Source organism: Pinus tabuliformis, chromosome 9, assembly GCF_031772625.1.
Source record: "Pinus tabuliformis cultivar Carrire ecotype Pingquan chromosome 9, CPIR1, whole genome shotgun sequence".
Lineage (NCBI taxonomy): Eukaryota > Viridiplantae > Streptophyta > Pinopsida > Pinales > Pinaceae > Pinus > Pinus tabuliformis.
The window spans coordinates 1,329,749,487-1,329,772,478 of NC_142307.1; the positions used below are offsets into that span (position 1 = coordinate 1,329,749,487).

Genomic DNA, 22,992 nt, shown 5'->3' on the forward strand with positions numbered 1-22,992 from the left:
GAGCACAATGGTGGTCATCTCTTTATCAAACATTATTCCCCCAACTCTTGTAGTTAGTCTATTATTTGTGACACCTTCATAAGGTATGAGGTTATTGTAGGGACCAACCCTATATTTTTTTTTAAATACTAAATATTAAAAATACAACCATAAGAAAATAGCATTGGGAACTCAAAAATTTATTAAGCATTTTATAAAACTTTCCTGAATTTCACTTCATTGAACATAACATCTAATTTACATGTTAGTAACTTAAACCATAATGAAGTCATACAAAAGAATATTATAACAACATAGGTACCATTCACCAGGAGATGAGATTCAACTTGACTTGCCGCTAATTTCCCCCCCGAGTGTGAATGTCGACGTGCTTAATCTGAATGCAATGACCCATTGGTTGATCTCCCAGCCTACTCCTTGGGGACTTTTCTTCCCCGCAGACCCCCGAGCTGCAATGGGGTTGTACAACGGAGGAATGTTTTAACTGGTAGAGGAGAGCACTCTTTGGCTCAAGAGTCCCCTCTCTAAAGTCCTCTACTTCACCAAACTCATTGTAGCTGATAGTCACTATGACATAATCTCATCCATCCAACAGTAGGGTAAATAAAAAGTCCTTTCTCCCATGGCCCGCCCCTTCTTTTATAGGAGTCCTCATAGGTGACACTTGGCCTTTCATGCATAATTAATTATTTTTGATAATCCAATAGTTTGATTATTCACCCACTCATGTGTCACTCTCTCATCAAGGATCTTCAAAATTATTTACTTAAATTTTAATTTAAAAATAATATTTTTCCTCACCTCAACAAGATTCCTATTTCTTCTCCTATTTGTTTCTTGATCCCCCTTTTTACTCCTTAATTTGTGTTCATTACTAAAGTCAATTGATAAGTCAAGATTTGATCCCCTATCTACTCCCTAATTTAACTCAAGTTATCTCTTAGATGGATATTCTTATGTTGGTTGTTGCCACATGGAGGTTCTCTAAATTTCTCTAAAATTTAATTTATTAATCTTATTTTAATTCACCATCCTCTTCTCTTAATTAGGTTTAACTATTTTAGGATTAATATTTATCCTTACATTTATGTCCCTCTTTCCCCTTTTTACCTAATTAAACTACATTATCTACCTAATATTTTCCAACATGGGGAGGGTAGAGTTTTTAAGGTAAAATATTTTATTTCTTCCTATGATCCTCTTAACCCAAGTTTTATTCTTGATTTAATTACCTCGGTTTCTAACATCATTTACCCTTGATGTGAATTTACTTGGTTTTCATATCTTGATTATATTTATTAATTTATTTATTTTTAATGATTCCAAGGGTGCCAAGTTTGGTTGTGCCCTTCAAGAACTTCCCTTGAAGTTCCAAGGGTGTCACGCCTAACAGTTTATTTGTGATGCCAAGGGTGCCAAGTTGGTCGTGCCCTTCAAGAAATTCCCTTGAAGTTCCAAGGGTGCCATGCCACTTGCCCTTCAAGCATTCAGTGGCTACGAGGGGAAAGTATAGGTGCAATGACAGAGACCATTATCATCTCTTATGTTGCTTGCTATAGTGAGACTAATGGTGTCGGGGATCAAGGAATCTGCCTTGATGCACGCCCCCTGGTAAAATCCTTATGGGTGACCCAACTTTGGGACCTGCCCTCATGACATCGTGATCTTCAAGGCGAAGGTGTTTCAACCTTTCCAGCCCAAGTCACAACAGGAGTGCTAGTGGGTGAGATCAGGGACACTGCCCCACCCCTCCCATGCAGTTCCATCCAATTGTACAACCCCATCACCCATATGTGAGTCATTCGGCCAAGCAACTAATCTGTGCCTGCAACCACTAACATATCATCAAAATATAGATAAACTTATATAGTAGGTTTCAAAATTGACTTAGAATTTCAAAGATAAAATAATATACATTTTCATCAAACCAGGTGTCGTCAACTCGTCATATGTGAGTGCCTCTGGTGGTTTCCTGCCATACTCCAGAATCATCAGTAACAAGGTTTCTCAGTGTTAGTCATTGTCATAATAGCGTCATTAACATCACCTAGTCGTTCGCATCATTGTTCATTGTGAACCAGAATTAATGCAAGTAGGTAACATAGGGGACACATTCATCATGGCTATCATCATCATAACATCAATGGAAACATACATATCCATTAAAACTATCAACATCGTAACATCAATAGAAAACATACCTATCCATGAAAGTTATCATCATCATGATATTAATGAAGAGTATACATATCTTTTACTACTATCATCATCATAAATTCAATAGAGACCAAACATAACCATTTATGGTACAATCATCATAATATCAATAGAGAACATGCATAACCATTAATGCTCCAATCATCATAATACCAATAGAGAACATGCATAACCATTAATGCTACAATCATCATAATACCAATAGATAACATACATAACCATTAATGCTATCTTCATCATAATATCAATGGAGAACATACATAAATATAACAACCACTAATATCACTACCACTAATAATAGAGTCATGTGTCCGAATCCTCAACCTGAGGTCCTCAAAGAATAAAGTGTGGGCCTTAGGGCTAAATAAATGTTAATGTCATATCACTGTCAGTCGACTAGAGTGGGGCACTACAGTTATCCTTTCTTCCTTTGATACCTTCATCTTGTATAACTCGGTTCTCAAAGATATAACTTCTCCAACAGTACTTACGGAGAACAATTCTACAAGCTTATCATAGATTTCTTTTGATTTCTCCAACTATGCAACATAAGGGATGAGGGGATCCTTGATTGATTCTATAAGGATTCTTTGAGCCCTTATATCCCCTTTCATATACTTTGACAATACTTGAGCTTCGTCTTGTGATGGTTTGGAGATTGAACCCTTAACATGACCAGTAAATTCATTCTCCATGAGGATCAAATCTATCCTCATTTTACTTGCAAGGAAATTCGATGACCGAACCAATTTATTGCTTTCCTTGCATAATGAAGTCCTGTAGTTTCAGACATAGGTATAAAGATACTTACTTTTCAAGTGAAGATGCTCCTTAGATGATGATATCTTCAACTTGATGCCTTCTTGAAGATGTTGATAATAGAAAATGTCTTCTTGATGAAGATGTCTTCTTTCAAGAATCCTTTTTTGAGTATGTAGTCCTTTTTTGAGTGGAGGAAGGGTCCTTGAGGTCTTCTTTTCCTTATGATGATGATTGTAAAATGTGTGAGCTTCCCAAGAATGCTTCAAGTGAAGAACCCTTCTTTGGATGAGATAGGGTTTTGAGGTCTTCTTAGATACTCCTTAGTTCCTTCCTTCAAGATGATGAGTGGGTTAGTCCTTCTTGATGATTTCCTTGTGCTCGACCCTTATGTATCCTTCTTCAATAATGATCTTCAAGCTGCCTTTTCTTCTTGTCGTGGTCACCTTAGCTCTGATACCATGTTGAGAAATCTAGGGCAGCTAGATTAAAAGATTTCTCTTACTTTGATAACTGCTTGTGATGTCTTTTTACTTAACTTGATTAGCTTCTTCTTTAACTTGATTATTATTGTGTTTTCTATCATCAAACAACTACCAAACAATGAAGATCAAAGAGACACGAGGAAACAAAATGTAGGCTACTAGCTAGGGCCAAAAAGTCTCCTCTTGAGAGGAAAACCCACAAGAATTCTTCTCTTCTTATAGAATCTTCAAATGACAAATTCCAAGACCTAAGACCCTTGGCAAAGACCCCTCCAAGACCAAGTCAACCTTTCTCTTTGACGAGCTTTCTTTCCAGCAATTTCGACCTAGCAATTTATTTTGCAACTTTGACCCCAACAACTTTTCGACAATTTCGACTTGCCCAACAACTTTCCAACACTTTGACTTGCGTGGAAACTTTCTAGCACTTCGACTTGCCCAACAATTTTCCAACACTTCGACTTGCCCAGTAACTCTCTGGCACTTCGACTTGCCCAACAACTTTCCAGTACTTCGGCTTGCCCAACAACTTTCCAACACTTCGACTTGCCCAACAACTTTCCAGCAACTCAACTTGCCTATCAACTTTAGAAACCCTAACACAGGAGAGAGAGAGATCCAAAACTTCAATCTTGCTTTTCTTCTTCTTATCCTTGAGTTTCGTCTTTTTCAACTTCTTTCTTGAGGAGATCGAACTTGCTTGTCCTCTATCCAAATGAGGCCGAGTTCCTTCTTATATATAGGCTTTCCAGGTGTATGAATTGCTTCCTTAAGGCCAAACTGATCTTTCATGTTTGCCGACTTGCTTGAGGCACCATGACAAGGTCTTGGAGGGTCTTTGACTCTAATTTGACTCAAATAATTTTTTCTATAGAATATGTAACATGCCCAAAAGGGTCTTCCATACATGACTCTTATGACTTGTTGATTCAAAGACAACCCCTAGAAGCACTCAATGGGTGCTTGACCTGTAAAATAAATTTCCCTTGAGCATGGAACTCATGCCTCAAGAATGACAATTTTTTTTTTTTTTTTTTTTTCTCTTTACATTAAATACATAAAATCATGATTACATTTGTCATTATGAAGACCGAACCTAGTTACATATTTCAACAGGTACATACCTTTACTTGAATAATGGATCCTACTTACTGGAATTGCTGCAATTCCTAGCTCTTTCTTGATTCTGCTTCAATAACTTTGCTCCTTCTTGACTCCACTTCAACAACTCCACAACAAAGGTATGGGGGACAACTTTTACCAAGATAGGAACATCATCTACCACCAAGGCAGGTATTTATCACCAAGATAAGAATATCATCTTCCATCTAGGAAGACATCTGTCACCAAGATAGGTATATCACCAAGAAAGGAACATCATTTGCCACCAAGATAGGGATATCATCTGCAAGCCTTTGTCACCAAGATAGGAATATCATCTGCAGGCATCCGTCACCTAGACAGGAACATCGTCTACCACCAAGGCATGGATCTATCACCAAGATAGGAATATCCTATGCCACCAAGGCAGGGATCTGTCACCAAGAAAGGAACATCATTTTCCACCAAGATAGGAATATCATCTGCAAGCCTTTGTCACCAAAATAGAATATCATCTATAGGCATTTGTCACCTAGACAAGAACATCGTCTACTACCAAGGCATGCATCTATCACCAAGGTAGGAATATCATCTATAGGCATCTGTCATCAAGATAGGAACGTCATATGCCACGAAGGAAATCATCTATGGTTGACATATAATTTCATCCTTCTAAACTTGGCATCACGACTCTAAGGCACAAGAAATATTGACAATAGTAGATATGAAAGTGTCCCACTTCTGATTTCACTCATGTCAACACCTCCTCAAGAGTCTTGGTCCCCAAGACCTTGTGAGGACTCTAGTTCTGAATGTAGATTGTTGTTATGCATGCCTCTACCCACAGGATCAAAAGCATATCCTAATCATGGATTAGGGCTTTAGCAGCCCCAACAATGGCCCTGTTTTTCCTCTCAACAACCTTGTTTTGCAGGGGGTTGTAAGGAACTGTCAACTCTTTCTTGATGCTTGCTTCCTTGCAAAAATATTTGAACTCATTAGAGGTATACTCACCCCCATTCTCTGATCTAAGGATCTTGACCTTCTTCCTAGTCTGGTTTTCCACGAGAGCTTTAAACTCCTGAAACTTGTTGAAAACCTCATCTTTGGTCTTCATGAAGTACTTTCAAGCAGTGTCGCAAACATCTCGATAACATCCCGATTTTATCTCGAAATCATGATTTTTGGCCTAGCCGATGTTTTCCATTTTTACAGATATTATGATAGTATCTTAATTTTGCTGATGTTTGCTAATTTTTACCGATATTTTACCGATTTTTTACGATTTTTTGGTTTTTCGAACCCTTGTTGATTTTATCCCGATGCCGATGTTCGCAACATTGCTTCTAGGTCCTCTTGGAACAATCATCAATAAAAGTAACATAATAATGGCACCCACTCAAGGACCCCATTCACATAGGACCGCACACATTTCAATGTACTAGATCCAACAACCTTTTGGACTTAGAATTATGACTTGGGAAAGCAGTGTTGGCATACTTGTCCAAAGCACACCCTTTGCAAACACCTTGTTGCTTCACGCTAAACTTAGGAAGACCAGTGACAATCTCTCATAATATAGGCAAAGCCCTATGATTCAAATGTGCCATCCTCTTGTTACAAAGTTCGCAGGAGTAGTCATTGTCATGAACCAAGGCCCTCACTCATTGACCCCTCAACATATACAGATTACCATCTCTCGTCACAATGACTCGTCCGGTACTCGAACTGGTAGATCTCAGCCTAACAATCACTTTTCCTTTTGGGAAAGGAACTTCATATCCTTTGTCCATGGTTGAGACTACAAGAAGGTTTATATGTAGCCCTAGAACATATAAAACATTTATAACCTCCTCGAGTTCATTTGACTCTAGTTGAAACTATATAGTTCCAACTCCCTCGACTGCACACTTGGCATTATTTCCATGTTCCATAGTAAGATCTAGGTCATCCTCTCTCAGGATGGCAAATAACTCTTACAATCCTGTCATATGACGAGATGTTCATTGTCCATGAACCATGCACCTTTGCTAATGGTTCTAGAAAGACATGTCACCAATGAGAATTCTTTCTCAAACATGTTAGTAAACTTGCTCAATTGTGAGTCTGCTGATGCAACGACCTATGAATTCCATTTGCCCTTCTTCTTGTTCGAACATTGGCCTGCATAGTTGCCAAACTTGTGACATGCAAAGTATGTCACTTTGCTCATGTCCTTCTTTTCTCTAGCTCATGAGGTACTCTGTCGTCTTGGGTTCTTCTTGGCCTTACCCTTGCCCTTACTTGTTGAATTGGCAGGGGAAATGTTCTCATCATCACCCTTAGAGCGGCTCCCATGAAGCGACTCCTCTCAAATCTCCTCTTGTTTATTCATCCCATAACCTCTCCTATTCATGTATGTGCTCACGTGCTATGATCCCATTGACAAAGGTTTCCCAATGCTTGGAGGGTTGTCTTCACCATCTCTAGATCTGGCATGGCCTCCCCAATTACAACTAGCTCATCTCAAACTTGTCTGATCTTGGTGATATATGTGGCAACTGTATTTTTCAACTTCTCCTTCAACCCCATTTTATATCAACAGTCACTCTAATATAACTTACTTAGAGCTTCCCACATTTTCCTGGAAATCTTCTTTCCTGACAGATGAGGGGTCATATGATCCTTCACCCCATCAGGGCTATGGTGGAGTGTTAAAATTAGCAGCTCAAGGATGAAATTCTCCTAGAAGAAATCATATCTTTCAGTTATGTTTGAACCACCTATAATAAAATTTCATTTCTAACAATTCTAATATGAATTTCCAAAAATAGTAAGTCACATCTCAATTTGGAAATGACTTTCCAAAAATAGAAAGTCACGTCTAAATGATGAAAGATGATCTCGACATATGGAATCCACTTTAAAATCAAATCAATCACGGTTATACAAGTCAAGAATTAATATTTTATCCTTACTAGTATTATTATTATTATGATATTATTATTTATAAAATAGTCTAAAGTCATTCACCTTTAATGGATTAATAAAAACGAATTCTCAATAGTCTCATGGAATAAGTCAATTAAATTGATAATCTCTTACTTGGCAAATCAAGCCCCTCTTGGAATAAAATAGTAACTCCACATTTAAGAGAATATAACTCTCCCCCGCTAATTTGATGTATGGCATAAGTGTAACTCCTCATTAAATGCACTTGTAACTCCCTCACTCAATTCGATTTGTAACTCACCAAATATTCTCTCATGTCTAAGTGTAACTCTCTCTCCCTAATTTGAATTGTAACTCTTCAAAACAAGTTTACCTCTCTCTTTATTCTTGGGATGAGTTATACTTCTCCTCAAGTAACTCCTCCCTCATGGAATTTGATTCTCCTATTGTTGGCTCAAGGCATGAATTCATTTTGTAACTCCTCTCATTTCTCATCTGTTTAAGCAAAAGAGCAAGTGAGAGTTAAGAGTAGCATGTTCATTGTGAAGAAGGAGAGCAAGTGTTGAGTATGTGCAAGAGAAGTGTGAGAGCAAGTGAAGAGCAAGAGCAAGGGACGAGCTGGAGCAAGTGTAGGAGGAGATCTTCAAGCAAAGAACAAGAGCACTTCAACTACAAGTTGATCAGACATTAGTGACTTTATTCATTTTTTTTTTCTCTCTCTCTGTACTTTGCTGAACAATTAAAGAAATCTAATAGAAGAATAATTGTTTGGGTTTTCCCCCTTGAGGGGTTTTTCCCTAGTCATTGGACCTAAATCTCAATGTCTCATATTTGTGCTTGGTTGTCTTCATATGATCTTTAAATTTATGTTCTATCTACAAAGACTGATCTGAAAAGTTTTGAAGAAGAACTCTGCATTTTAAGTAATTGTAACAACATAGAACATTTAGTTTTTTACAAAGTACATTCAACTTTCTACAAATTACATTAAGTTTTATGCATAGAACTTTCAAGTTTCTACAAAGATTTTTTAAGTTTCTGCATAGAATTTCAGATTTTAATATGGTATCAGAGCCTTGGTGAAGACAAGTCCAAGGAGACAAAAGATCACCTAAAGAGACCTCACTCGTTGCCAATTTTTTTTGATCAAGATGACTTCGTCCTACTTCAAGGTAGAGGAGAAACTAAATGATGCTTCAAATTTTGGTCCATGGAAAGCAAGGTTAGATATCACTCTTAAAGAACACAAAGTTCTAGAGTATGTTGAAGGCACAATAGTCGATCCACTAGAGAATTCGAGTGTTGTCAAATCCAAACATAACAAGGGTGAAATCAAAGCTAGAAAAACTATCTTTGATTCTCTTAGTGATCATCTCATTACTTATGTTTCTAGTTTGAAAAAAACTAAAAAATGTATGACAAATTAATTGACATGTTTGCAATTAGTAATTTGAATTAGATTATTGCCTTGAAGAATCAACTGAAGGACTTCAAGATGAACAAAGGAGAGACGGTTCAAGCATACTTCTTGAGAATGACCAAAATCAGGAATCAACTGTCAATAGTTGGTGAAGTTGTACCCAACAAATAAATGGTGTTGACTGCGTTTGGAGACCTTTCTCCTATTTGGGAGACTTTTATCACCATCATCAACAATATCAACACTATTCCCACATTTGATGAGCTCCTGGGAAAGTGTATTCAAGAGGAGTCCAGGATGATCTTGTTATACAACCAACTCACAAATAGATAGATCAACGACTTAAAAATTATTCTCTTCGAGGGGGGAACTTTCTTTACATTACATAAATGAAAAATTCCTGGATGATTCAAATGACAAAACCTCCTTTCTATATATAGGAGTTTAAGGGGTCACAATATAATCAAAGCCTACATAACAATAATAATGTAAGGATGCAATAATAACAATCGTGGGCTTCTATGGGGCACAATAATAACAATATGGGGATTACATAGGCACAACAATAACAATAAGGGGGCTACACTAAAAATAGCAATAAGGGGCTACACTAGTATTATAGGGACCCAACATGCCCCTCTCATTCAAAAAATTGTTGTCCTTTTAATGATCTTTGCAAAGACACCAGAATAAAGAAAGAAACCATTGTGTCGTACAAGTTTAAAAGTCTTTGTTTTGCTTTGCTCGTGACTGTAGAGAAAGAAGAAGAGCACCTAAATTCAAAAACAAATTTGATTATAGAAAAGACACTTTTGAAAATCAAAGAAAAGGCCATCTTAAGAAAACAATAAATCCAAGGTATAGAAATAATGCAACAGAAACTCAATCAGAATATTTTCTTGTTTTTTCTCTTTCCAGTGTTTCTGCAGATTCATTTGATGGTTAGTTGATAGTGGTGCTTCCAAACATTTTATTGGTTACAAAGAAGCACTCTCTAATCTAGTTGAGAGGGAGACTAATTTAAATGTTATCCTTGGAGATAATTCTACTCACCAAGTTAAAGGTTATGGTTCAGTTTCATTTCAATTAGATTATGGCAAATCTATTTTTCTGCAAGAAGTTTTGTATGTACCTGGTTTGAAAAAGAATCATGTATCCATATCTTCTCTAGAAGATAAAGAAATAAAAGTTGCTTTTATTAATGGAAAAGTTCTAACCTGGCCTTTGAACTCAAGTATGAGAGAAAACTTCACTCTTGGATCAAGATGTGAAGGGCTGTACAAAGTCAGTGGTAAACCCATTCATGCACTGGTCCATGATACCGATCTTTAGTGTGAGCTATGGCACATAAGATTCGCTCACCTACATTACAAAGCCTTACCTCATGTAAGGAAGATGATTTCTGGATTGCCTGAGATCAGAATGGATCATGAAGGAGTTTTCCCAGGATGTGCAAGTGGAAAGCATGTAAATGGACCATTCCCTTTAAGCAGAACTAAAACTAGTCAAGTAATTCAACTCATACATTTTGATTTATGTGGACCTATGCCTGTTACTTATCTTGGTGGCTACTTGTATTTCATGATTTTTGTTGATGATTTTCTTCGCAAGTCATGGATATTGTTTTTGAAAAAGAAAGGGGAAGCATTTGACATGTTCAGAGATTTCAAGGCTCTGATTGAAAATCAAATTGGAAAGATAATCAAAGCTTTGAAATCTGATAATGGGAGAGAGTTCAACTCCAATGATTTTAATGATCTTTGCAAAGACGTCAGAATAAATAAAGAAACCATTGTGCTGTACAATCCAAAACAAAATGGTGTGGCTGAGAGGAAGAACAAAACCATTATGGAAGCGGTTAGAGGAAGAACAAAACCATTAAGGAACGGTCAGAGAAAGTAAGAAGCCAAGTCAATTTCAAGGGTATGTCGCTGCCATGAGCAATATCATTCCGGCAGAACCATGCACCTTTGAAGAAGCTGCAAAAGAACAAGTCTAAAAAGATGCCATCACTGAAGAATACAAGTCCATCATCCAGAATGATGTCTAAGAAGTGGTTCCTAGACCTTAAGGTAAATCTATGGTCACTTCCAAATGGTTATGTAAGATTAAACATGGTGCAGATGGTAGTATTGAAAAATATAAGGCTAGATTTGTAGCTAGAGGTTTCTTTCAAAAAGAGGGAATAAATTATGATGAGATTTTTGCACCTGTAGCTTGATATACTAATATTCAATCTATTGTTGCATTAGGTGCTAGCCAAGGATGGACTCTTCACCAAATGGACATGAAATTGTTTTTTTTCATGGCTTCCTCAAGGAAGAGGTATTTGTGGAACAGCCACAAGGCTTTGAAGAGCATGACAGGGAAACTCATGTATGTAGACTGGAGAAAGCCTTATATGGGCTAAAGCAACCTCTAAGAGCTTGGTATGCTCGCATTGATAGCTACTTGATGAAGCTTGGTTTCACCAAAAGCAGTACAGACCCAAACCTCTACTTCAAGAATGTCTAAGGTATATTTTTGATTTTGGTATTGTATGTTGATGATTTATTCTTGACAGGAGGAGTGGTCAATAATTATCATTGATGAAATATATATTGTTGAGCTCTCCTAGGAAATGTCACCATGAAGCCTTACATTTCCAAATGACCTTACTTGCCATGAAGCCATTCTGTCCTACCTCCAATTCTGCACTAATTAATGACCAGTCACATTAATTTTTTTTTTTTCACTACCTTAGAGGCAACCTCTTAATTTGATACCTATACCATCTTTTAAAGCATAAATTTTCCTTTCCAATGAGCTCTTACTTGGCCTGAAACTCCAAATAGTTTGGGAGATATAAAGTTTTTAAGTTAATAATATTATTCTGGACAATGAGCCGACCTATATTGGCCGACTCATGTCGGCCTATTTGTAGAGACATGAACACTATATATTAGGCATACGTATTCATTCTCATCCATTAATTCGAACACATAATACACAACAATGAGAAATAGTTCACATCTCGTGAACTCTAAGGAAGAACATAAAAATAAAGAAAAAAAGGAGTACGATAGAAGTTGTCTTTCTAACTCAGACAGGGATCTTACACCTTAACAGGCTTGGTTTCTAAGACAGAGATTCAGATCTCCTGAACAGAAATTGATAACTCCCAGATTGATGAACTAACACTCAGATTGGTGGACTATGTCTCATTACAGTAGAACACTTGGATTGGTGGACTATCTCACATTACAGGATCATTATAGTGGAACTCTTAGATTGGTGGCATGGCCTGTACCTTGGGTTTGTGGCTTTATACCTCGGAACAGCGACTCATTTTGGACTGTGACTACATACCTTCAGATTGTATCTTGGGTCTATACTCTCGGATTGGGTAGCTCTCTTTGATGATTATATCTCATCAACAGAACTCGGATCTTGGACAGTGGACTATGAATCTAGACTTCAGCTCTAGGACTGCGGCTTGAATGTTACACTCAAACTTCATATTAAGTAGTGACAAGACTGTCTCTCCTTGAACTAGAAAGGACCAGATTGTAGTATTGTTTGAACAGTGACATAGTGTCTTTTAGAATCCTCTTTTGGACAATGAAGAACTTTCTCTTGAACAGTCAATCGATGAAGTGAAGCCCAGAATTGAAGACAACATAGTGAAGCGGAGTGATTGAACAGTGAAGTCTTTGGAAAGTGATTGAACAGTGAAGTCTTTGGAAATTAATTGAATAGTGAAGAATTATGTCAAGGACATTCAAATAAGTACTACTCTCCTTCTCTATTAAAAGAAGCAAAAAGGATTGGTGTCCTAGGGGTTGGTGCTCCTAAACACAAGGTTGGAGCCTTGGATAAGATAGGGTTGAAGCCCTAGAGGTCAGAGCCTCATCAAGTCCAAGTTGGTACTTGGCAAACAATCATAATTTATTGTATTCAACCTTTTCTATACTTAATAAAATCATTATTATACATTTTTGATTAAATTGTGAAGAATCTAACTGGTAAAAATAACAATTGAAAAGAGATATTGATTCACCCCCCTCTTAGTATTTCCAACAATTGGTATCAGATCCAACCCCCCCTCAGTATTTCCAACAATTGTTATCAGAGCCAACTTCTTCATTATCAGCCTAATAGCTGGAAGAAGGATTCATAGGCCACAATGAAGAATTAGGAAATGACAGGAAAGATTCCCGTGTTTGATGGTACAAACTTTGGTTTTTGGAAGGAAAGGATGTCCTACTATTTAATGTCTCTTGGACCTGAAGTATGGCAATCTGTTTTGGATGAATACAAAGCTCCTCCCACTCTTCCAACTGATCAAGATGGAAGGAAAGATTACATTGCAAATGCCAAAGCATTAAATTCCATAACTAGTGGAATCACTGACTTTGAATTCACAAAAGTCATGGGCTATGATTCTGCAAAACAAATGTGAGATAAGCTCATTGCTTTATATGACGGGGACTCCAAAGTTAAGAAGGCAAAGCTCCAAACTCATAGAAGGCAATTTGAGAGTCTTAAAATGGATGACGAAGAAGATATTGCATCATTCTTTCTCCGAGTAGCTGAAGTCGTCAACTCACTTAAAGACTTAGAAGAAAATATTGAAGAAAGCATAATTGTTCAAAAGGTCTTGAGATCTCTCCCAGATAGATTTGACTCCAAGGTAAGTGCCATAGAAGAAATGAAGGCTTTGGATACTTTAAAAATGGATGAACTTCATGGAATTCTCATTGCTTATGAAATGAGAAAAGAGATCCCAAATTTCAAGGAAGCAACATTCAAAGCTTCAAAATCAAAAGAGAAAGGAAAAAATTGGAATACCAACAGTGATGACTCTGACACTGAATCTGGACTTGCACAATTTGTACGAAAGCTAAGAAAAGGATCCAAGCCAAAAGGTAAGTATCCTCACATTTGTTTTAAATGTGGAAGGATAGGTCACTATGCTGCAAAATGTCCTCATAAATATGATAGTGATAATGAGGAATATAAAAAGGGGATGTTCAAAAAAAAAGTTTTAACAAGAAAAACTTCTTCTCCAAACAAGACGATTCTGATGAAGATGAATTCGTGATCACCAAGAAGAAATCAACTAAAAATATCACTTTTCACAAAAGAAATGATGATGACTCCAAACAAGAAGGTGAAGGAAATGTGGATGAGTTACTAATGAGTGCCATTGAAGAAAATGAAAAATTACAAAAGAAGATTATTTCTCTCAAAGTAGAAAAGGAGGAAGCAAAAAGGAGGGAAGATTTCTTGAACAATAAACTAAAAGAGAAAGAAGAGATTTGCGAAAAACGTGAAACTGAAATTGTTTCGCTAAGAAAAGAATTGGATCAAGTTAAAAAGAGTTGGCAAAGCTCTCAAACACTTGATAACATCCTTAATGCTCAAAGACCTCAATATGACAAATCTGGGATTGGCTTCAAAGGAGAATCATCAAGTACAAATGAGAATGTGAATAAGGAAATCCAAAGAAGCTATGCGGACATTCTTTCTAGTCATCCAAATGAAGAGAAATCATCTCACCAAGAACAAAAGTTCATCTTTATCAATCTAAGGAATGAAGGAAGGACAACTCCAAGGAAGAATACTACCTCAAGTCAAGGCTATTCTAACAGGTACCAAACAATCTTTCTTGGTTATTGTTTTTATTGTAAAAACTTTGGTCATCAAGCCAAGCATTGCGAGGCTTGTAAGGACAATGCTTAAAGAAATAAGAATCAACAAATCAAGCCACTTGGGCTCGAAGAACAAGGACAAATCAAGGCTTACAACTCTTTTGATCCTTTGGCTAAGTATGATCCAAGTTGCTCATTATGTAATGATTATGGTCATGATGAACAAAATTGTCCATTCAAAAGAGAAGATCTACAAAAGGATGAACCCGCTATTGATAAATGTGCTCATAGTGATGAAAATCAATGGTTCATAGACAGTGGATGTTCAAGACACATGTCAGGTGACCGAAAGAAATTTACCTCCTTAATCAAGAAAGATGGAAATGTGTCTTTTGGAAGTGGATCTGCCAAGATAGCTAGAAAAGGAACCGTTGCTCTCATCAATGGAGGAAAAGCCAAAAATGCATTGTTGGTGGAAGGACTCAAACTCAATCTTTTGAGTGTGAGCCAACTTTGTGATCAAGAACACAAGGTTGTCTTTAGTACGAAAGACTGTGAGATAAGGAGCTCCTCCTCAAGTGAACTTATAGCTAAAGGAATAAGAAAGCCAGATAATGTATACATTTTGAACAAAATTCAAGAAAATAAATGTTATGTAAGTCAAGCAGATGAAAGTTGGCTATGGCACAAACAATTGGGACATATAAGCTTTGATAACTTGATCAATATGAGCAAAAAAAAATGCAGTAAGGGACATTCCAAAAATCATCAAGCCGGATCAAGTTGTCTGTGGACCATGTCAACATGGAAAACAAACAAGAATCAGTTTTAAGACTAAGGAGTTCTCTACATCAAAACCTTTGGAGATCATACATGCAGATTTATGTGGACCAACCAGAACTCCAGCTCTACAAGGTGAAAGATATTTTGCTTTATTTTTTGATGACTATATTAGAATGATGTGGGTATACTTTATAAAATTTAAATCCGAAGTTTTTGAATGTTTCAAAAATTTTAAAGCTCTAGTAGAAAATGAGAAAAAATCAAAGATTAAATGCTTTAGAACAGATAGAGAGGAGAATTTACTTCAAAAGAATTTGATGAATTTTGTAAAGTGCATGGAATCAAAAGAGAGCTCTCTGTTGCTAGAACTCCCAAACAAAATGTAGTAGTAGAAAGAAGAAAACAAACTGTAGAAGAGATGGCAAGAACAATTCTACTAACAACAGATTTGCAGCCCAAGTTTTGGAAAGAAGCAACCGTGACAACAATTTATACCTTGAATCGAACTCAACTAAGACCAAATAATGACAAGACACCATACGAACTATGGAAAGGGAGACCTTCGATAAAGTACTTTAGAATATTTGGAAGCAAACGCTTTGTGAAGATCAATGATGACTCACCAGGAAAATTTGATTCTCGGGTCGATGAAGGAATACTTCTTGGATATTCTAAAAGAAGCAAAGCTTACAAATGCTAAAATAATCGACTACGAAAAGTAGTAGAAAGCATTGATGTAAAAATCGATGAAGCCCTTCTAGAAAAAGAAATTGAAGTCCATGAAGAAGATCCTATCCTTGTAGAATTCGAAGAAGAAGAGTCGGCAAAAGAGGAAAAAGATCAAGAAAAACAAAAAGAACCATCTCAAACTCCTTCAAAAGTGAAATTCCTCCAGAAACATCATCCAAAAGAGCAGATTATTGGTAATGTAGATGAGGGAATACAAACCCGAAGAAGGATGACAAGTACACCAAGGAAAGATGATGTTGCTCTCTCATCTATGATAGAACCAGAAAATTTTACTCAAGCAAGGATCCTCATTGTGTGGAAGCCATGGAAGAAGAAATGTCTCAAATCGAGAAGAATGAGACATGGGAGCTAGTACCTCGTCCAAAAGATAAAAATATAATTGGAACCAAGTGGGTGTTCAAAAACAAAATGAATGAAGATGGAAAAATCATCATAAATAAGGCAAGGCTTGTTTGTAAAGGTTATTGACAAATTGAGGGAATCGACTTTGAAGAAACCTTTGCATTAATAGCTCGTATGGAAGCTACAAGGATGTTTTTGGCATTTGCTTGCTCAAAAGGATTCAAATTCTATCAAATGGATGTAAAATCAACATTTCTAAATGGGGAACTCAATGAAGAAGTCTACATGGAGCAACCAGAAGGGTTTGATCTAGTAGAAGGAAAAGACTTTGTATGTAAGTTGAAAAAGGCATTATATGGATTGAAACAAGCTCCTGAAGCTTGGTACGCAAGATTGGATCACCATCTACAACAACAAGGCTTCAAAAATGGGGTGGTAGGAAGTAATCTCTACATGAAGATGGATGAGATGAGCCATGAGTTTGCTTAAAATATGTCAAAAGAATTCGAAATGCCGATGATTGGTGAGTTATCTTACTTCCTTGGACTACAAGTATCCCAAACCACAACAGGCATGTTCATATCTCGATTCTCAAGCAAAATATCTTAAAGACATGCTCAAAAGATATGGGATGGAAGAATGTGCACCTATGAGCACACCGATGACCACAGGCTGCAAATTGAGCAAAGATGATGAATCCCCCTCGGTAGATGCAACTCTTTACAAGTCAATAATTGGAGCTCTCCTATAGTTAACTGCTACAAGACCCAACATTATGCAAGCAGTAGGAATGGTGGGAAGATTTCAATCAACTCCTAAGCAATCCCATTTGTTGGTTGTGAAAAGAATTCTCAAATACTTGAAAGGAACTACTGACTTTGGTCTTTGGTATCCCAAAAGCACAACTCTTACAGTGACAACTTAAACCAATGTTGATTGGGCTGGAAGCATGGACGATTGAAAAAGTACCAGCGGAAATGCATTCTTCATAGGAGATTGTCTAGTATCTTGTCTCAACAAAAAGCAATCATCTATATCTCTTTCCACGATTGAAGCCAAATATATAGCCACTGCAGATTGTTGGACACAGATACTATGGATGAAGGAAGCTTTGAAGGATGTCAACATAGAAACTAAACAACCAATCACCATCTATTGTGACAACACTAGTGCCATCAGTCTCTCAAAGAATCTAGTAATGCACTCAAAGACCAAACATATTCCAATCAAATATCACTTCCTCCATGAACAGGTTGCTGAACAAAACATCAAGTTGGAATACATCAATACAAAAGAGCAAATTGCAGATATCTTTACAAAACCTCTTCCACGAGAAGCATTTGAACACCTTCGCCAAAAGATGGGGGTTATTGCTCTTGCATCACATTAAATAATCATCTTCACAAGAGTAGGAGCAACATGTCAGGGGGAGCAACATGACAAAGGAAACAGTTTGATAGGGGGAGTACTTGGGCACCCCATTTGCCATTGATGTCAAAGGGGGAGAGAATGGAGAAATATTTCCATCAATGACAAAGGGGGAGATTGTTGGTCAATAATTGTCATTGATGAAATATATATTGTTGAGCTCTCCTAGTAAATGTCACCATGAAGCCTTACATTTCCAAATGACCTTACTCTCCATGAAGCCATTCTGTCCTACCTCCAATTCTGCACTAATTAATGACCAGTCACATTAAAAAATGTTTTTTCACTACCTTAGAGGCAACCTCTCAATTTGATACCTATACCATATTTTAGAGCATAATTTTTCCTTTCCAATGAGCTCTTACTTGGCCCGAAACTCCAAATAGTTTGGGAGATATAAATTTTTTAAGTTAAGAATATTATTCTGGACAATGAGCCGACCTATACTGGCCTACTCATGTCGGCCTATTTGTAGAGACATGAACACTATATATTAGGCATACATATTCATTCTTCATCCATCAAGTCGAACACATAATACAAAGTGAGAAATAGTTCACTTCTCATGAATTCTAAGGAAGGAGAACATGAAAATAAAGAAAAAAAGGAGTACGGAAGTTGAACAGAATTTGTCTTTCTAACTCGGACAGGGATCTTACACCTTGACAGGCTTGGTTTCTAAGATAGAGATTCAGATCTCCTGAACAGAAATTGATAACTCCCAGATTGATGAACTAACACTCGGATTGGTGGACTATGTCTCATTACAGGATCATTACAGTAGAACACTGGGATTGGTGGACTGTCTCACATTACAGGATCATATCAGTGGAACTCTCGGATTGGTGGCAGGGCCTGTACCTCGGGTCTGTGGCTTTATACCTCAGAACAGTGGCTCATTTTGGACTGTGACTACATACCTTCGGATTGTATCTTGGGTCTATACTCTTGGATTGGGTAGCTCTCTCTGATGATTATATCTCATCAACAGAACTCGGATCTTGGACAGTGGACTATGAATCTAGACCTCAGCTCTAGGACTGCGGCTTGAATGTTACACTCAGACTTCATATTAAGTAGTGACAAGACTGTCTCTCCTTAAACTGGAAAGGACTAGATTGTAGTATTGTTTGAACAGTGACACAATGTTTTGTAGAATCCTCTTTTGGACAGTGAAGAACTTTCTCTTGAACAGTCAGTTGATGAAGTGAAGCCCAGAATTGAAGACAACACAGTGAAGCGGAGTGATTGAACAGTGAAGTCTTTGGAAAGTGATTGAACAGTGAAGTCTTTGGAAATTAATTGAACAGTGAAGAATTATGTCAAGGACATTCAAGTAAGTACTATTCTCCTTCTCTATTAAAAGAAGCAAAAAGGATTGGTGTCCTAGGGGTTGCTGCTCCTAAACACAAGGTTGGAGCCTTGGATAAGATAGGGTCGAAGCCCTAGAGGTCAGAGCCTCATCAAGTCCAAGTTGGTGCTTGGCAAACCATCATCATTTATTGTATTCAACCTTTTCTATACTTAATAAAATCATTATTATACATTTCTCTGATTAAATTGTGAAGAATCTAACTTGTAAAAATAACAGTTGAAAAGAAATACCCCCCTCTCAGTATTTCCAACAAACCTCTTATCCGCTAGTGTAAGAGGGTGTTAGCTACTGAATTTGAAATGAAAGACCTTAGTTAGATTCATTACTTTCTGTGTCTAGAGGTCTGGGAAAGACTTAGTGAAATTTATCTTTCTCAAGGAAAATATGTTGTTAAGCTTCTTGAAAGATTTGCTATAGTAGAATGTAAGTCCATGCATGCTCCTATGGAATTGAACTTTAAGAAATTATTTGGCAAAGCTGCAGGACCTAATTTGGCAAATCCCACAAAGTATAGATAACTTGTTGGTGCTTTGATGTTTTTGGTAAACACTAGCCCTGACATATGCTTTGCTGTAAACACTTTAAGTTAACATATGATTGATCCCTTTCATGCTCACTGGATCCTTGCAAAACATGTACTCAGATACTTGCATGGAACTATCAATCTAGGATTAGATTACATTGCTAAAAATGTAAGACTTCATGGATACACTGATGTTGATTGGGCTGGTAATTCTGCTAATAGAAAGAGCACTTATGGGTGCTGCTTTAGCTTGGGATTTTCCATGATCTCTTGGATGAGCAAAAAAACAGAAGTCTGTTGCACTAAGTACAACTGAAGCCGAGTACATTGCTGCTAGCATGGCTAGTTGTGGGGTTGTTTGGTTGAGAAAGCTTTCTTGGGGAACTATTTGAGCAAGTTCCAAACACAACAGTTATATATTGTGACAATAAGAGTGGGCTTCGTCTTGCAGAACATCCTGTGTTTCATGACAAGTCCAGGCATATTGGGATCAAGTATCACCATATCCTGGATATGGTGTAGAGAGTAGTGAGGCTCCATTACATCTCCACTAATGATCAGATAGTTGACATTCTTACCAAGTCTTTATCGAAAGGAAATTTCTTGGTTTTTAGAGAGTAGCTTGGACTTATGGACATGACCCTTCCGGGAAGTGGTCACAGTTGATCGAGAACACCGAGCTGCATTTCCCCCTGTCATAACTCACAGGATTAGGGAATGATGTCGGAAAGCTCTTGAAGATGAGGAACCTATTGTGTAGTGTGCGCCATAAGAGTAGGCCTCAGTTTGCATCTGGCCCACAACCTCGGACGTGGGAAGAGCCAACAGTTGTGAGTACTTGATCACTCGTGCTCATTCTTTGGATCTTCCCGAGATTGATTAGAAAGTTTTCCAAGTGCTTCTCATCAATGCTTCAGGTAAGATCAAGGAGGCTTCTTATTTGCTTGGTTTTGACATCAATGAAAACTTCTTTCAACAATAAAGCCCTCTAAAAGGGGTGAATCCTCAAATAATGCTCATAAACCCTCAAAATATGTCTTCAAGACATGATGTCCATATCTCAAGTGAAGACACCTCCATGAAGCATGGAAGTAATCCTTCAAGTCAAAAAATGGGTCACAAAACCCCCAACAATTAGAGTGATGTCCAAATGAGTGGGGTCAGCCCTCAAATCAAGTGTAGGATAGCTCAAAAGATGACAAATTAGGTTAGCGCTCTAGAATCCTCAATATGGCATGTCAATGGGGGACCCAAGCAATCGAAAATAGTCCAATTGTGTCTCAGAGGATTTGACCAGCACCTCCATATACACGAACTGCCTTGGGAAATGTGAATATGCCCAAAAGTTTGAATGAAGCAAGTGTCATGTCCAAACCCTAGGTGGATTCAATGAAGGGACTATGCATGATCAACGAATCTCTTGACAAAATTAGGGGCAACATTACACAATCTTAAGTATTTCATACATAACAAATATGGATAATGCTTATATTCAAATGATAACTATAACTTGCAAGGCTTCCTCGTCTTGTACTTTTCTTTTACAAAGCATGCATCTTTGGATACAACAATTGTGCAAGATATTACTGTCAATCTTCCTTCTTCCATCACTCTTTCAGTGAATTTAAATTGAGTACATCCTCAAGAATAAAGTCATTTATATATATCTGCTGACAGAAAAATATCAGACCATATGTCTGCTTTATAATTACTATGTTTTGTTGGCATGTGAGATTGGCAATATTTGATAGACTGAGCCTGAATTCACCAATGATGCAGAGAGAGAGAGAGAGAGAGAGAGAGAGAGAGAGAGAGAAACCACAATATTGTTTGTTCTTTTGCAGAATGATGTGTACTCTGCCATGAGAATGTGCTCAAGTTTGCTTGGCTTCTGCAGGATGGTATACAACTTGCATATGAGAATGTGCTGAATTATGACAGTTTTGCTGTTCGCATTGCGGAGGATGATATTCCTCATTTAGTTCAAATTTTGAGAGTATGCATTGCTTTACCCCAAATCTTGTTCTGCAATTGACATTCAGTACTGAAATACTTCAACTAATTGTTGGATCATTACAATAATTTATGGTTAATGTTGAGGTCAAAATAAATAATCTACTGCCATTCAACCTGGTCACTATATTTGTAGTCATTCTTGATTTGATTCTGCATTTTCGCAGGCAATCAATGAAACAGAATTGGAATTCAAATTGGTCAATGTGCAGAAGCTCAGGCAAAGATTTATTTATCAAGATTCTTTTATGTTGGAAGCTATAAGGCAAAATAAATCCCATGGTTACGTAGATGATTGGGCTTCGCAATATTCATTCTTTGCAGGAGATGATGTGATATCCACATTTATACAGGTTTGTGTGCTTATTTACACTTCAACTAGTAGCAATGTGACTAGATTCATCTTGTGTTGAGAAGATTATACAGGACATTTAAGTGAATATATAAAATATGTGTTCTTGTGTGCAGGTTCTGCACTACAAGCTGCATAATGATCCATGGAGGTCAAAGCTTAGTGTACCTAAAAAAGAGTTTGGTCTCCCTACATTGTGTCAAAAAAACAAGAACATTGGCAGTATAAGCTGACTACAAAAGTTTTGATGCCTAGAGGTTAGAGATTCAGATTTCTTTTGGTATGTGTACCTGTCCTTGTAGAGAAGCATTGCTTGTGCTTGGTCAATGTTGATGTACAAAAGGAATGGGCATTTGCCAGTTAGAGACACTACATACTTTACTTTTAGTTAAGAGAATGATGACCCTGTAACGTGAACGTGATTCTATCATCCCTTGGCTCATTACGGAGAACAAACAAATGGATGTGAGTATTACTAAATTCCCACTTGGACCAAATTCTTCAGTGGAATGTTGGTGTACATGACTTAGGAAAGTACTAGTATGTATAAAGTTTCAAGTGATCGATAGTTCATTGATTTCTACAAATTTCACGTGTGAATTGAATGCGGATGTGGTTATTAAACATTAAAAACATAATTCCATAGCTGACAAAATGTTTGTGCAGAATAAAAATAAATATCATTTTTATCGAGATAGGCATATTTCAAGCTAGCTTTATGTTTTTTCTATAAAACATGGAAACAAGAGCCCACTCATGGTAGACAATCCGGAAGCATGATGAAGATGAAGATGAAGATGAAGATGAATAATAATAATAATAATAATAATAATAACAACTTACATGTTATAATTTTCAACAAGTTCAGTGACCAATTCAT

General features: G+C 37.1%; 1 protein-coding gene and 1 pseudogene across 1 annotated transcript in view; one reads left to right on the top strand and one right to left on the bottom strand.

Moving 5' to 3' along the window:
- The window catches only part of LOC149153426 (retinoblastoma-related protein-like), a 46,844-nt pseudogene extending 36,630 nt beyond the window's left edge, over positions 1-10,214 (bottom strand).
- LOC149153425 (exostosin family protein) overlaps positions 1-22,572 on the top strand; it is a 178,445-nt gene extending 155,873 nt beyond the window's left edge. The window contains exons 12-14 of the mRNA XM_089438819.1: positions 21,645-21,743; positions 21,928-22,113; positions 22,229-22,572. Coding sequence (XP_089294945.1) covers positions 21,645-21,743; positions 21,928-22,113; positions 22,229-22,345 — 402 coding nt within the window. The 3' untranslated portion in view covers positions 22,346-22,572. The remainder of the gene's footprint in view (positions 1-21,644; positions 21,744-21,927; positions 22,114-22,228) is intronic.
- Positions 22,573-22,992: the final 420 nt, after the last annotated feature.